Consider the following 16,333-nt stretch of genomic DNA (forward strand, 5'->3'; position numbering starts at 1 on the left):
TGCCTCGGGAACATGTTTTGTTTTGTGGAATAATATTGTTATGTTTCTTTCATCCGCTACTACTTGTTTTAAAAATAGGACTTTTTATTTATTAATTTGTTTCATTTCTATGAGCACCCTACCACAAGGTACATTTTGTATTAGTAAGTTATGCAGCAATACTCTCATGTCTTTTTGTGTCTAGAAATATATTTGACTCATAGAAATACATGAACTTTGTGTTTAGAGTGCATGGAAACATATGAATTCACCCTGAAGAAAAACAAGTTTGTAGTCCTAATTACAACATGGGCCCCTCTGTGTCCAAAATGAGTATTACAACAACAAAAACAATAACATTATCCGGACACAAAAAGAAATCTCTTGCCAAAGAATTCCTAGATGAAAAAAAAGATGAATAGACTTTTTTTGTTTCAGAGATGAACTTAGACGGGTAATCTTAAAGGTCCCATGTCATGGCCATTTCTACTGATCATAATTCCATTGTTGAGGTCTACTAGAATAGATTTACATTGTTCAATGTTCCAAAATCACATTGGTTTCTCAAACAGCATCTCTGTATAGTATTTGTATTCACTCTGTCCTAAACAGCTTGTTGGAGCTCCTGCCCCCCCCTCCCTATGAGCCCACTGTGCTCTGATTGGTCAGCTCGCCCACTCTGTTCTGATGAGTCCACCACCGTTACAGCGGAACATCAGTGATTATGTGTTACCATGGCGTTTGTTAGCAACCAGAAAATGACACCAGTAATGACAAACAGATGAGAATGCTGCATGGGGTCTGGGTGCCGTGTTGGCGGGACGTTGCGGGGCTCGCTGCTCCACCCTTTGAGGATCGAGGAGCAGACAGTGTGAGCTGGATTACTGGTGTTGTTTCCTGGTTGCTGCGTGGGGTCTGCGAGACAACGAGACACCGCGGAGCTCAGCCTGAGCACACGCATACACTCACAGCCAGGCTGTTCGCCACACAGTTCACCACACACTCACAGCCTGAGAAAAGATAAGGCTGAGTGAGTGTGTGTGCCGGCGAAACTCCGCGGAGTAGCGCGGCTGAGAAAAGACAAGGCTGAGTGAGTGTGTGTGTGAGGAGCTCCACGGATTGGTCCATTTGGACCTTGGTATGGTTACGTCACTATACTCAGGAAGAAAAAAATGGAAAAATAAAAATCTCCAACGAGGTGTTCTGGGGCAGCATAGACAGGTATTTTCTGTGTTAGAGTTTTACTCGCTACAGGGTGTACTTTGAGGGTTTGTGACTTTGCAGACCGTTTACATGCATAAAAAGCTACATACAGTAACACACAAGGGGACGAGTTATAACCGGAAAAGCATGACATGGGACCTTTAAGTCATAAGAAAAAGAGAGAAATGTATAATAGACTTCCAAATGTTTTATTATAATATTCTTCCAAGTGAATATTATAGAATATCTTATCTGCGTGTGTTTACCTCTATAGTCCCCTCACTCTGCACGTGGCTCTGAGTCCACTCCAGCCTGTCAGAGTTCTCCTTCTCCCGCACCCCCTCGTTGACCTGAGAGCACAGCTCCTCCGCCCCCTCCAGAGCTTCTCTCAGTGGGCCGCGGTCCGCATGATTATCAGGGGTGTGCTCCAAGATCTGACCCATAGGAAGAGGCACGGAGAGACATGCAATAAATATCAGAAAAATGTGGTGGATCCAGAGCATATAAAGTCATAAAGAAAGCATTTTTCTACATACGTTCTTTATGAGCAGGGGGTAGCGTGTGATCCTCTGCATGGGCTTGAGGAGGAAGCTGGACAGTGGCATTCCTTTGCAGCGGTAGTTAGTGGCTATCTTCTGCTCAAGAGGAAGCAAACAGTAAGAGAGAGAACACATTTTATTTTCTTCTTTCTTCTCAGAATTGTCAGTTTTGTCCCTTTGGTTTTTTTCTTTTAATATGACCATCCATTATCTGCCACCTTTACCTTGAGGAAGTCTTTAAAGTCCTGCTGGTCTTGGGTTTTGCTCTGCAGCAGGGCGGCTGCGTTGAGCTGGCAGGAGCAGAAGCTGATGTAGGCCTGCATGTGTACGAGCTCCGAGGCCAACAGGTCCCCGATCAGCTGGACCGGCATGTTGTCTCCTTCCGTCTTTTTACGGACACGCAGCGCCCTGGGAAACACGGATGATGATGATATAAAACATGATTTTTGTTACATCTTTATTAAAAGATCCAAATCTGTTTTCCAGTGGATTTTTCCTTAAAGGGACAATTCAACCTACAGTGATACGGGAAAGAAAATAGCTCCTACATAAAACTGCGTAACTGAGTAACTGGGTCATGATTTCTGGGAAGAGACAATGTTGTGGATTTCTAAACATGAAGATAAAGGCAGACATCTCTACGGCTGATAGCACCAACCTACACCATAACATCTCAATTGATTAATAGCAATATAGATAAGTGGAAACAAATATTTTATTTTTAATTTAGGGTGAACTGTCCCTTTACATATATTTTTTCTTTGTGCATTTCCTCCTTTTAGCACATACGAAATTACAATTTAAGAAGCAGGGTATATTAACGAAATGTCCCAGAATGCTTCTAAAGGCAGTGTGTGGTACCTACTTGAGTAGCTTGGTGTTAGATATAATGAGCTCCCTCCAGTTAACAAAGATTATTCCCATCTCAGCTTCAGTTAGTCGGCCGGACTCAGACATGGGTTTGTAGAAGACCTGAGTGACAGATGTTTGCAAATGGACATTAATTAAAATGAAACACTATAGGAAATGCCAGTGCCTGTATGTTTATGTTCGTCCGTACTTCAAGAACCAGCTCCAGGTCTTCCACGTAGGTCTCCTCAGTCTGGATGAGCTCATGGATGTAACCCTGCCTCTTCCTCTCCTGAGGGGTCATGGTGTCCAACGACATCAGGTCAGCACACCCTACAGCGCACATGCAAACATGCACAAACACACAAGCATGTGCATGTGCATGCACACAAACACTTTCCAGTCAATCACAGATACAGTGTCCGAGGAAAAACACGACACACTATGCATGTTAAAATCTCCCTTTATTGTCAGTTATATATTTCTATTTACATTTAATGCACAGACAAGTGTGAGGCACGTTGTAGTTGCAGTACATGAACTAAGGGATCATAGCAGGCGATGCTAACGCTAAGAACTCTGCTACCAAGGCAATGAGTAAAAGAAGAATTAAGCACCTTTCATGGTGGAGCGCTCACTCCAAAGGATTGCATAGGTGTGAATGAGTAAAGAAGCTAATCCTCTAGGGAAAGAGCGGTGGAAGACTCAGTTGAAGTTCAAACTTAGCAAAATGTGGAGGTAAATGTCAGCAGTGTAGTGTCATAATCTCTGAATCTACTCTTACCAGCTAGTATGCTAATATCTGCGTGTTTGTTCTTTTTGCTGGTGATATCACAGTTCATTATAGGATGACCTCAACCTTAATCACTTGGAAGCATTAATAGATGGAGAAGTGCATAATAAGTGGATAATAAAATCACAATTCATTTGTTTGAGTAAAGCATCAGCAAGCAGCAATCAAGGTTATTGGTGATTTAAGCAACAGCGAGTCTTTACATTGGTCCGTTTTGGCAAGGTTTCATGTTGTTAGTGCAAGAATAAGTAACCCTGCAAAATGCTTACATACATAACCTTAATATAGAAATGTCAACGATTTAAGTCTAATCCATTTATATATTTGTTTCATTATACTTTGTAAGCAAACAATTTCAATCCGTATTTAAATGTATCTTTAGCAAAACTACACATTTCATGCCTTTTATGAGAGGTACGAAGCCTCTAAAAACATGTTTAGCTGCCTCTTCCTCGCTCCCAGGTTAGTTAGTTAGTTAAAGAAACACAAGGGAAACACAGGAGGAGAGAGCGAGGGGGATAAAGGTGAGTAATAAATGCTTAAGAGAAAAGGACAGAACAAAGAGAAGGTAAAGGAAGCTAAATCAATTATAAAAGGGATCAATAACCAGTAGCACAGAACACTACAGTCCTAAAAAGGTGGAAAGCGCAGAGGTGGGCTGTTCTTGCTGGCGGCTGGGCCTCCTGTAGCGACAGGGCAAATCGGATAGGCTCAGACAGAAGGGGAAGAAGGAAGAGGAAGAGGAGGAGGAGGAGGAGGAGGAAGAGGAGCAGAGAGGAAAGCCAGCATTACTGTCCTACAGAGGAAAAAAAGATGAAGTGGAGGGGCGGGAGGGGGAGGTGAGTGAGATGAAGGAGAGACGGAGAGACATTAATATAGTTTTAATATTAATGCTACACTCTTACATGCAGGTGTATTAATAATGTATTTCTGGAAATGTAAATGTTGTTACTAATCACATCAGTTGGGGCATGATGGTCATTTCTTCCTTCTTTTTCCCTGTGATTAAACGCAGGCCTTGTGTGAGCCGGGGTGTGTACGAGTTCATGTTCATTAGCATTAAAATGTCATTTTGTTTTGTGTCTGCAGCTTTGACAAGTGCATCCTAATTAAATGTCCAGTGTGTTCACACTTGTTAACAGAGATCCAACGGCGCGGAGACAACACGCAGGCTATGAATACTAATTGAGACACGTACCTCCTGCTTAAAATGGGGCCCTTTTTTAAATAATCAGATCTGTGAAGAATCCTAGCCTTACCAAAGAGCATGATCAGTGAACTATATAAACATTGTGCACATCAATTTCCCAGTGAAAATTAAGCTTCCAAAATAATTTAACTGATAAGGACGAAAGAAATTGCTTTTAATTTGAAATGTATCAGTGGTTGTTCCCTTTTGTTCTGTGATCCAGAGATTTTTGGCAAGACATTTTGGGAAATATGTCTATTCGCTTTGTTCCCTAGGGTAAGCAGAGAAGATTGATGCCACTCTCGAGTCTGTATGCTAAATATAAAACTATGGCCGACTGTTAGCCTAGCTTGACCTACTGTATAGTGTGTGGGAAAATGTTAGCTTATCAAGCAAGCTCTGTCATATTTCTGTTTTTTGTTAAAAAAATAAGATACTGAGTGTTATTTAGTGAGCTAAAAAGTCTTGGTAGGCATATTTTCATGATTGTTTTGCTTTCCGACACAGCCAAGCTAGCATTTTCTTACTGCTATATTTATATTTATGCTAAGCTAATCGCTTGCTAGCTTTAGCCTTACTTAACAGAGCTGGCAAGCAGGTGCATAAACTTATTTCCCAAAATGTCAACCTATTTCTTTCAATGATTTTAAATTCTTTGTACAGCCATTCCAGGGACAATCAAAAAGCCAATTTAACAGTGATTTTACTTTTTAAATTAAGTATCACACCATGTGGGGAATTGAGCCGTGGGTTTAAATTCACCAGTGATCTCTCAGTGACAGAAACCAACTATTTTATCTTACCGTCAGTCTCTCCATGCTCTGACATGGATGGGGGATCTACTGTACCTGCAGTGAGCCAAGGCAACCAATGAGATTGACAGCAGCAAAGAAAAGTTTGTTTCTACAGCTGATAGATATCTGTTTCGCCTACAGTCTTATTTTCTTCCCAACAGCACTTTCACAATACTTCCAACTAGATGTGTAAACTATTGATTTTCTCTCACTTGTATGACAGAGAAATATGGTCCATCTGAGGAAAATGACTTGAGATTTACTCACATTGCTGGCTGGGGTCTGATTCTGTTGTCATCTGGACATAATTGGTGGGCAGCAGACCTGTGACCCCATTGACGTCTCCTTTCCACCAGTCAGGGTTGGTCTTGTCCAGGACGCTGATCAGCTGACCCTTGGAGAAGCTCAGCTCATCCTGATTGGCAGCGGTGTAGTCGTACATTGCAATAACTTGGCACACTGCGGGTGCAAAGACATACATCTGGTTTTATAAGGATGTGAGTTTAAGCAACTTGGTTAGTTAGATGGTTCTGTTTGAAATATCTCAACTGCTGTTAGATGGATAACCCTGAGAATTATTTTACATTTATGCTCCCCAGAGGATAAATCAGCCCCTACAATGATGTCAATCTGTTGACAATACTGATACTTTAAGGTTTCCTGGAATACTTTTAGTACAAAATATAACAGTATTTGCATATTTTTAAAGTTAACAACAATGCTGTGCACTGGTAAAATGACAGATACTACATTATGCAATTCCGAGTTAGTCATTTATAACATCTTGGTATATTTTAGGGGAATATGTCCAAATAAGAGACAATTGTCTATGCGTCTGCTTGAATATGTAAGACAGAAACCAATCAATAATTGTGTTTTAAGTGTGTGTGCTATCACCAGGCAGAGGGGAGGGAGAGGACTTGCTGCTGGAGGGCCCGAGGAGCTTGACGTGAGAGGAATGGAACCAGCCTCTCTGCCGCTTCTTCCCTCGAGCCTGGAGGGAAAAGAGAGAGTAAATCAATCTCCTGCTGCTTCCCCTCTGGATTATTTATCCAGACTTGAATTGATGAATTTATTTGGTCTTGCAGAGTTCTGAGAATTGATATGGCTTCATAAATTAGACCAAAGTGCAGCCTCAAGTCTGAATGACTAAATGATTGCTGTCAAAAGTTTAATAGACTAATATCCTAATTTGCTTTACCAAGGGCCAAATGCAATTTGACAAAGCTGTGGTATTCATCTTTAATTCCCATTTTGTCTGAACTTTGCTGCTTTGTCTCAGCTTTTCTCATTACTGTGTCAAACTGAGAGCTTAACCAGAGCTATAGTGGCAGCCTCAGCACAAAATTGGAGTGAGGATTGACCGCTCACTCCTATAGATGTATGACCTGAAGACAACCCTGTTATTACTCCTGTTACCTCCTGTCCACCTCTCACAAAACCTCCATTGATCTGACAAGTCAGCAGATACAACAGCATCCACAGAATAAGCTTTGTTGGAGTGGTACATTTACCTACATTGTGTTATTTATTTGTAATTTCTCTTTTACATTTTCAAAAAAAATGAGAATGATACTTTGGTCATAAAGCATGCCATTTTTTGTTTTTTCATACAATTAAATATTTATAGTTCTTCAAACAGAGAAAGAAAAGACTGTCAGTGTGGATATTCAAATACATCCCACATTGAAGGAATAGCCAATTCATTGCTGCACATCAGCATTTAAGTACGAATGAATCAGAGTTACTGGCATTTTAAAGCTTTGCATATAAACTACATTCATAAAAACTACATTAAATCGAAATGGGCCCCTACAGCTGTAATCACTGACCTGCAGTTCCCCGAGCCACCAGCCAGTGGAGTTCTTGGCCAGCACCACAATCAGTTGCCCTGGAGACAGACGCAGCTGATGCGTCGTCGGGGCGACGGTGGTGGAGACTGCCTGGGCGATCTCTGTTGGCCAAACAGATACAGCTGAGGATGAATTTAGATCAGGTAAATGTCAAGAGCATAACAGAGTTAATAGGCCATTATTTATTTGTGTGGAGTGTGTGTGTGTGTGTGTGTGTGTGTGTGTGTGTGTGTGTGTGTGTGTGTGTGTGTGTGTGTGTGTGTGTGTGTTGTATTTGTGAATCACTGACTCACCAGGCTTTTTGATCGAAGCTCCAGCTTTTGTTCCCTGAAATAAAACAAGTTGTATTTTATTAACAAATAACTAAAATAATTGCATTCAAAAATAAAAGAAAACTATGTAACTTTAAAAAAAAATGAAGATGATTAAATATATATTATTGTATAATCCTTTAATTAAAACTATATTATTATTTATAGTTCATAGCTCAAAGGCCCTTATCAAAAAAAATGTAAAAGGAAAAAATAAAAGCAGATGCAAAATGAATAAATAATGCAATTCAATACATTCTTTGTAAAGATGATATGATGCTTTTTTACTTTAAATGGCTCGTCTCACCTCTGGTTCTACAGGTCGGACATAGTTGGAGGGAAACACTCCCGTATGATCCCCGATGCATCCACGCCACCACTCTCCCTCTCTCTCTGTCACCATGACAACATCTCCCTCAACAAACGTCAGGTCCCCAGCCTCTGGGCTCTCATACGTGTACAAGGCCACAAACTCTGGTTACCATAAAATACAGGAGTGCAAGTCAGAGCCAAATATCTTACAATATGAATATGAAATACAGTTATGTGCCACAGATAAACTATACCTACCCTCGAGTTGAACAGAATCACATGTGTCAAATGGATCCACACTAGAAGGGGAAAAACAAAGTCAATGTAGTCTGAGCAAAAGTAGACAATATAAGGTGTGTTTGTGTGTGTCTTCATACTCTGTATTGCCACCCATCTCCAAAGTGACGTAGCTCTTGGGGAACCATCCATGTGTCCCATTGAGCTGCCCCAACCACCAGTCTTCCCTCTGCTGCTGCACGCTGATGATGTCACCCTGGGAGAAGCTCAGCATTGGGGTTATGACGTCACCCGCCCCGGAGGAGAGGTTGAGGTGAGTTTCCGATGTGGCTGACCAGGAGGAAACGGCTCGAGCCAACAGAGGGAAGAAGGACTGAAAAGTAGAGAAGCAAAGTTTTACATCAAGCACCATGGAGTAAATGATTGATTAAATCAAGGAAACCATGAAAATCATCCTCAAGGCCATTCGTCTCGATATAGAGATACTTAAAATATCACTGACCATGAGACCTACTAACACTAATGTCATCTATTGGGAGACGGAGATCTGTAAATGCTTGTGTGACCCACAAAATGGCCAAGAAATAGAAGAACTCTCAATAGGGAAAACTATAAATAAACATCCTGCTGTTGTACTGTAGAGGATGTGTGTGTGTTGGTGTCAGCAGCAGTGTATGTACACAAGCCAGACCTAGTTAGTTGCCTTCCAAAGCCTGTTTATAGCTCAAATAACTATGAAGGAAGGGAACATGACACTAACAGGAAACATAGCGGATCCAAATATGTTTCATGCAATGTTATTTTAAAGTCAAGGTAAGGTTGAAAATAACACGCTTTATAGATATTTCTGGGGTTTGTCTTTTTTGCCTTTGGGTTATATTGCTATGCATTTAGTTGTTCTAGGAGCCTAGAGTAAAATATATATCAAACTTTACCTGTGAAGTGTCTGCTTGGGCAGAAACAGTGCTGTCATCAACTACCTTCCCATCTAGGTCTCTGGGTAAAAATGGAGGGACAAACACTTAGAGAAGAAGCAAACAAGAATCAAAACTCAACTAATACAGAAACAAACTGTAATATTTTTAGTGTAGGGAGACAGAATGAAACAAATACTTTTTCTTTGGGATATTTCAGTTACCCTGTGTTATGTGGTATTGGCGGTGGACAGGACATTTTTCCAGGTAAAGAAGCTGGAGTCTCAGTGGTGGAGGTAGAGGGAGTGTGGCACTTCTCTGCGTAACTCTGGGGAAACCAGCCCCTTTTTCCATTGAATCTCCCACACAACCAGCCAGGCTCACCTACAGTCTGCTCATCCACCTGCATCATGGAAAACACACCTTATATCAGCAATTGCAAGACATAGAGGATGTTGTTTCCTAGCACAGCGATCATACACATTTAGTATTTTTAGAGATCCATCGGACACCTGCTTTACGGTAATTTTTATTTTTTGGGAGATCAGACAACTCTCTTTTTTTCACTTGACCGTGTTGGTTTCTGTCCTGCATCTTGTGCCAAGCGATAGTAATGACATATTTTAGTAAAACGCAGATTCTAGTAAGCTAACTGCTAGAAATACAATCATAGTCATATTAGCTAACTAGCTTAGGCTAGCAATTATAAAAGCAGTTACTCTTTTACATAAAAGTAAACAATGTGTAAATGTTCGGTTAAATCGTTGTTCTTTTGTGTGATATTTGTTACTTTCTTTTGCTTACATTTAACTATCATATGTAATGTTGTCTGTGTGAAGTAGCCGAGTGGTGATGCTAATGATAGCACTGAATGGTTTAGGCCCAAAATACATTTCTGATCTACTGCTAAATTATGAACCATCCAGATCTCTCAGGTCTTCAGGGACTGGTCAGCTTTCTGTCCCCAGAGTCAGAACTAAACATGGAGAAGCAGCGTTCAGTTATTATGCTCCGAATATCTGGAACAAACTCCCAGAAACCTGCAGGTCCGCTGCAACTCTGACTACTTTTAAATCCAGGCTGAATACTTTTCTTTTTGCCGCTGCTTTTAATTGAACTATTCATATCTTAAACTGCACTGTAACTTTTTATTCATGTATTTTTTCTTTTAATGTTTATTTTATTATCTTTTCTTTTTAATGATTGTTTTTAAATGCCTTTGTCTGAATGTCTTTCATTTTTGTAAAGCACCTTGAATTGCCTTGTGATGAAAGGTGCTATATAAATAAACTTGCCTTGCCTTGCCTAAGATGTTGTCCACAGTAAACATACTGTAGTCTATCCCTGACAAAATGACTGAAAAATTTCTTTTTTGGAGCTTTGTTTCTGCTGGTATATCAATCCGTGGAGTTATATAAAGAAAAAGCAGAAAAAGCATCCACAAAAATGAGACTTCAGGATTTTTGAGGAATGCTGCAAATATTAAATACTGAAATATATACATGCCTGCATCTCATGGTAAATAGGTAAATGGAACATCTGTTGTGTGTGTGTGTGTGTGTGTGTGTGTGTGTGTGTGTGTGTGTGTGTGTGTGTGTGTGTGTGTGTGTGTGTGTGTGTGTGTGTGTGTGTGTGTGTGTGTGTGTGTGTGTGTGTGTCTAGTACCTCTATAGTGCCGTCTGCGTCTATACTCAGCTCATCTGCGTTTCGGGCCACAAAGGAGTACAGCGCTCTATACGGGGTCAGCTTTGAGGATGGCTGAGTCACCAACACCGGCTGCTGTTCTCCTCTTTCCTGCTCCGTTTTCCTCCTTATCCTCTCCTTCTCCTCCTCTTGCCGTTTCCTTTCCGCCTCCACCTGCTCCCTCTTCTTCTTTTCCTCCTCCTCCTGCTCCCTCTTCTTCTTTTCCTCCTCCTCCTGCTCCCTCTTCTTCTTTTCCTCCTCCTCCTCTTCTCTCCTTCTTCTCTCCTCTTCCTGAGCTTTCTCCTGAGCTGCTCTGAGGCGAGCTTGTGCTTCCCTCTCCTCCTCCTCCCTCTGCCGGGCCCTCTGCTCCTCCAGGAGCCTCCTTTGACGCGCCTCCTCTTCCTCCTTCTTGATCTGCTCCTGCTCTCTTCTCTCTTGATCTAGCTTTGCCTGTCTGTGGAAAGAAAAAAGCAACTTTGTCACAGAAAATGTGTTTAAAATGAAGGTCACTTAAATGATCTAGAGAGTAAAACATCAAGTATGAGTAATGTGCAGCCACACTCACCTGGCTGCCTCTTCTTCCTCCCTCCTCTTCCTCTCCATCTCCTCCTCCTTGCGCCTCTGAAGCGCCCTCACTTTCTCCTCTTTGACTCTGTGCAGGTCGTCGAGGACAGCCTGCTGCCTCGCCTGCTTCTCCCTCAGCTCCTGATATGTACAATGCATAAGAGAGGCATCAAATCAAGCATCGTTCAGTCAACGCAGAAACCGTGTTATGATTCTCCAAAGCACAAAACAGCTGTATGCAAGCTTTCATTCGGCTGCTACAAACACAAAGCAGCCAAGGTAGTGGATGTGCAGTACTGTCTTTTACATGTGTGTGTCAAAATCTATAGAAAGAAGTCCAGGTGCTGCAAAACATATCTCTATGTACATATGAGGTCATTTAACATCATACCTGCTTGGTGCATTAGTACAAACATGCCATACTGAAAAACACACCAACACTGACATTGACAGAAACATGCAGTTGTGTGTATATTATACAAGCAGATTGTTTTTCTCCCATTGCTAATACAGCAATTGTGCAGGTTAAGCATTCTGTGTGTGCTTTTTACCCTCAGGGTGCAACCTGTTTACAGAGAAAACACACGCTGGAACAAATTCCATGGAGAAAAACAACAACAAAATAATGGAAGACCAGAGTAGAGCTCCATTTAATAATGAGTCGTGGGATACAAAAGGAGAGGAGGATTGAAGATTGTGGACTGGGGGGAAACCATAGACTGTATAGGGGAAAACAAGAGGTGAGATGACAAAATAATAAATAAGGGGGGTGGTGATAAAGATTACAAAGTGGGGGTTGGGAGAGGGAGACAGAGAGGAAGAATGATAACCTTGATGAGAAGGAAGAGCTGGCTGAGGCAGGCCAGCAGAGACAGAAGGCCTCGCAGGACACAGTCATCCATATCCCCCAGCTATGAGCGAAACACAGTGCGATGATGGAGGGAGGCAAAGCGGTGGAGTAGATGATCAAAAAGGTATAATAAGTGTGATAAAGAAAAACGGAGAAAAACAGAAATGGGAAGTGAATTCATAAGAAAGACATCCAGGTAGAGGAAGCAGCGGAAAAAAAGAGACAGAGAAGAAAAATCAAGGCGTTAAAAGCTTTGAAGAGCAGGGAGGAAAGGAAAACAGTTAAACAGACCAAAAGAGAAATAGTGAGTATTACATTGACAATTGATATACTGGGAGGGAGCATGACATCAATCATCACAGCAAGTATCGAATTTGTGTACACCTGAGTGTGGATGTGGGCAATAACTTTGCCTGAGGGGTGAAACTCTAAAGTTACCCTGAGCAGCCCAACAAGATTTCACAGCAGTGTTTTCAGTGTGAAACTGCCTTTTTCTGCTTTATTCCAATAAACCATAGCTGAAGGATAGAAACAAATCCAGCTGCTGCATATTGGTGCCATAAATCATGCAGTGGTGCTGCTTTTTTCTTTGTCGCATCATCCAGAAAATACCGACTTCTATGCCGAAATATAAGTCAATACATGTCCCCCCAAAAAGTTAGGGCTTCAAGATGAGAAAAGGACTACGATACACCAGTTGATCATCTTTGCCTGCTATAGATGAAAAACAGTTAAACAGTTATCCTGGCTATCAAGTAAAACAAAATACATCTCAAGTAGCTAATCAATAAGTCATGTCGTCATTCATCAGTACACAACTTCCACAATTTTGGGTCTGAAACCACTCTGACCTGGCTCTTCCGGGGCTAACTTGGGTTGTGTATAAATTCAAATAGTTTAATCTCCTTTGAGTGGGGCTAAAAAGGTCGTCACCACCCTTCATTTCCTGAATTTGTCTGTACCCACTGACCTTAAGCTCCTTGTTGTACTGCTCCATCTCGGCCAGTTTGTCGGTTGTCTCCCTCTCCAGAGTGTCAAGCTGGTCCTTCAGCCTCCGGCACTTCACTCCTTTCTCGTTCACACTCCCGCTCACAGAGGTCAGAGTCACGGCTGCAAGGCAAAGATCAAAGATGTCAGAAGAAAGTGAGAGAATTCCGGTGATGCGTTCTTGTTGTGCCACCGGGCGTTAGTCACCCACAGGAGATTTTGTTGAGGTTGAGGCTCCGCAGCTTCTCTGTCAGCCTCTGCTGCTCTGGGATCAGGATGGAGAGCTTCTTCTGCCAGTCCTACAAGTCACAGAGGCACACACAAACAGAGAATGAACAAAATGCAATTATTGAAATGTTTGACACGGAAGGGAAGTGGAAAGTCTTTAACCTCGAACTGAAGCTGCAGCGTGTTGATCTCGATGATGCGCGCGTCTCTCTTCTGATTGACGAGGTCCACCTCTGCCTTCAGGATCCGCCTCTTGCTCTTGGCGTCACGGAGACAGTCTGAGATCTGCTTGTGCTTGTTGCCCTGCGAGACCGGGGGTAATTGATATCAGTGTCCCTGTTGTCTTGTGTCCAGATTGTGATCGCACATTTCTGATTGCTATTTCAGTCTCACCACAGCCTCCAGCTCCAACTCCAGACTCTTCTTTTTGGCCCTCAGTCTGGAGATCTCTTCCTGCTCTCCCTCTTTCCTCATGCCCAGTTCCTCTCTCTTCCCACGCTCCCACTCCTCTCTGCGTTGGCGCTCCATCTCCTGCTTCGCCGCCTTAAAAGCATGAACACACATGGTCACCTGACAAACTAGAGGTTCAGCGTCTCACATGATGCTTCTATCACTCACCTCCATCCTCTCCAGCTCTCTCAGCCTCTCCTCCTCCCTCTGCCTCTCCATCTCTCTCCGCCTCTCCTCCTCCAGCCTCCTGCGGTTCTCCTGCTCGCTCGCCTCCCTCTCCCTCCTCTCATGCGCCTCCCTCTCCTCCCTATCCCTCCTCTCTCGCTCCTTCCTCTGCCCCTCTTCCAGAGCCAGGCGACGTTTCTCCAGCTCGGCGCTGCCTCTTGCAAAGTTCTCCTTCAGCCTGTCCTCGTAGGACACTGAGCGGAAGAGAACATACAGGAATGTTACAGAGGAAGAGCCCTTACGTTATAAGAAAGCATTTTGTGTGCAGGAAATGCCATACCATTGTTTATGTTCTTTTGTGAAGGTAGTATCTCCAGCGTGTCGATTAAACAGGGAGTTATGTGAGGCCCCGTTCCATTAACAAGCTCAATGGGCTGGAATCCTCCTCTGAAATCCAACACATGTAAACCTCTGTTATTGCAATTTTAAATAGAAATTCAATTGAAAAGTGTATAAATACAGTGTATGTTACCTGACAGAGGGAGGTACCAAGTCTTGAGGCAGGGTGAGGGGTAAAGGTCGGCCAGTTTTAGCCATTTCCACCAGGTGCATGGCCAGAATGAACTCATCAGCTTGGAGCTGTCCGTCTTTATCCACATCTGCCAGAGTCCTGCGGAAGTAAGGAATAATAAACTCAAATAAAGCATTAAAACTTGTGGGTTAGAATATCATGATTTGACAGCAGGATCTTTTTTTTTTTGGAAGCAGCAAGACAAGCTGTTAATATTGACAAATTATCACCTTGTGAAGTTGTTATTTGGAGTGAGATCGCAAACAGATTTATTTACACATCCTGCTGTCTCTTACCATCTGGTCCTAGACTCACTGATGCTGTACAATATATCGTTTTCTTATTTTCATCGGGGTGACAACTTGTGTAATAAACACATCGCGCAAAACTGAGATATCACACTTTTTGTTAATTAGTTGAAAGAGAAGAGAACTGCACTTTAAATTACTTTTTAAAGAATTGACAGTTTTATATCTCATAATTTATCGCAAGTAACATCTTCCTCATATCCTGCTGCCCTGGTTTGCTTTTTTATTTTGCTGGGTAAGAAGTGTAAGGTTTGTTTAGAGTATTTTGATTATGATATCATAGAGAGTAAATTGAAACAATTTGCTAAAAGACACTAAAATGCTTCAATAAGTTATTTAGATCGATGTTTATACATGTAGTACAAAAAATAATGGGAAGTGAGTCAGGAGTAATATTTAAGATAATCTCCAATGATTTTTGAATTTCCAACATCATTTAAATGACCTTTTCCTTACATATAAACCAACAATGTATTTTTGTTAAATAATATTGGCATTAATTAATAGTTCTAATTGCCTTTTTGTACTGTAGGCCATTGGAATACTTTCCATATTAAATAAAAAACGAATATATCACTATGTTATAAACTATAAAATTCTATATATTGTGATAACACAATTATGAACTCAAAAGAGCAACCTACAGTATGTACTGTATACTCACCAGATGGTGGCGAGTTGAGTCTGGGTGAGGTTGGATGCAATCAGCGCATTTCTAACCTGAGGGCCTGCAAGGTAAAGCATTATCAGAATTAATAACAGATTGAATTCCTGCCAGCTGATTTGAAAATGTTTGCTACCTCTTACCACCACATTCTGTCAAGTGGGGCTAAGATCAACAACATGTGTCTGAAGTGATGCTGACCCAGCCTATGCTCTGTCAAACTTTGAGAGTGCCTCTCATGAGCAGCCCTGCACTCAACTTGTGTTTATTTAGTGTGCACGTACAGTATCTGTGTGCGTATGGGACCTACCAGATAAGTATCCACTCATGAGCTTGTCCAGCGTGTTGAACTGCTGGCGGTACTTGAGTCTCGCGCCCTGCGGAACGCCCCAGTCACTTGCACCCGTTTTCGGAGAGTTGCTGGCCAACGAAGTGGTGGAGGACGAATTTGAACTGCGGAATAAAAGGAAAAGAGAGTCACGCCAAGATATCACCTAAAGGGAATTTACAGAATAATAATACGTGGTCAGCATTTCCTTATTTCTCCCCTTGTTTTCAAGCCTCGACTTAAAACCACTAATTGCATCGGGACTCCCCGGCGTTATCTCTTAATTAGCGGTAGAGGAAGCGAACGGCCTCGTAGATAATGACTCTCTGAAACGTGCTCTCAGGCTATGCTAATCAGCCGCTCTGTTTTTATTACAAACAATGCCTCTGCAAGAATAGCAAAGGCTGGGTCGTTGATGTTCATTTGAAAAGAATGTGCTTATTTTCTGTCGTTATAGCCGGGTGGAAACTCGCTACCCTCCTCTGAAATAGAAGAGGTTTCAGGGAGACAATGGGAGATGCAATGTGGGATCCTCCCTCTGCCCAAGGGATTTTTTGTTTTG

General features: G+C 42.0%; 1 protein-coding gene across 3 annotated transcripts in view; it reads right to left on the bottom strand.

Annotated features, from left to right (window-relative positions):
- Positions 1–16,333, bottom strand: part of LOC117492473 (intersectin-2-like) — a 34,040-nt gene that overhangs the window by 2,615 nt on the left and 15,092 nt on the right. Inside the window, exons 8-33 of one of the 3 annotated variants that reach the window (XM_034142743.1) lie at positions 15,754–15,896; positions 15,444–15,507; positions 14,433–14,570; positions 14,241–14,347; positions 13,904–14,154; positions 13,679–13,828; positions 13,448–13,588; positions 13,269–13,356; positions 13,041–13,180; positions 11,222–11,361; positions 10,639–11,110; positions 9,198–9,376; positions 8,995–9,055; positions 8,200–8,432; positions 8,081–8,121; positions 7,818–7,984; positions 7,493–7,526; positions 7,179–7,321; positions 6,244–6,340; positions 5,614–5,805; positions 5,356–5,400; positions 2,782–2,903; positions 2,587–2,693; positions 1,946–2,129; positions 1,719–1,817; positions 1,449–1,616 (exon numbers count right to left, since the gene is read on the bottom strand). In XM_034142743.1, the coding sequence (XP_033998634.1) occupies positions 1,449–1,616; positions 1,719–1,817; positions 1,946–2,129; positions 2,587–2,693; positions 2,782–2,903; positions 5,356–5,400; positions 5,614–5,805; positions 6,244–6,340; positions 7,179–7,321; positions 7,493–7,526; positions 7,818–7,984; positions 8,081–8,121; positions 8,200–8,432; positions 8,995–9,055; positions 9,198–9,376; positions 10,639–11,110; positions 11,222–11,361; positions 13,041–13,180; positions 13,269–13,356; positions 13,448–13,588; positions 13,679–13,828; positions 13,904–14,154; positions 14,241–14,347; positions 14,433–14,570; positions 15,444–15,507; positions 15,754–15,896 (3,706 nt within the window). The remainder of the gene's footprint in view (positions 1–1,448; positions 1,617–1,718; positions 1,818–1,945; positions 2,130–2,586; positions 2,694–2,781; positions 2,904–5,355; positions 5,401–5,613; positions 5,806–6,243; positions 6,341–7,178; positions 7,322–7,492; positions 7,527–7,817; positions 7,985–8,080; positions 8,122–8,199; positions 8,433–8,994; positions 9,056–9,197; positions 9,377–10,638; positions 11,111–11,221; positions 11,362–13,040; positions 13,181–13,268; positions 13,357–13,447; positions 13,589–13,678; positions 13,829–13,903; positions 14,155–14,240; positions 14,348–14,432; positions 14,571–15,443; positions 15,508–15,753; positions 15,897–16,333) is intronic. The other 2 variants (XM_034142744.1, XM_034142745.1) reach the window with 2 other exon arrangements.

Source organism: Trematomus bernacchii, unplaced genomic scaffold, assembly GCF_902827165.1.
Source record: "Trematomus bernacchii unplaced genomic scaffold, fTreBer1.1, whole genome shotgun sequence".
Taxonomy (NCBI): Eukaryota; Metazoa; Chordata; class Actinopteri; order Perciformes; family Nototheniidae; genus Trematomus; species Trematomus bernacchii.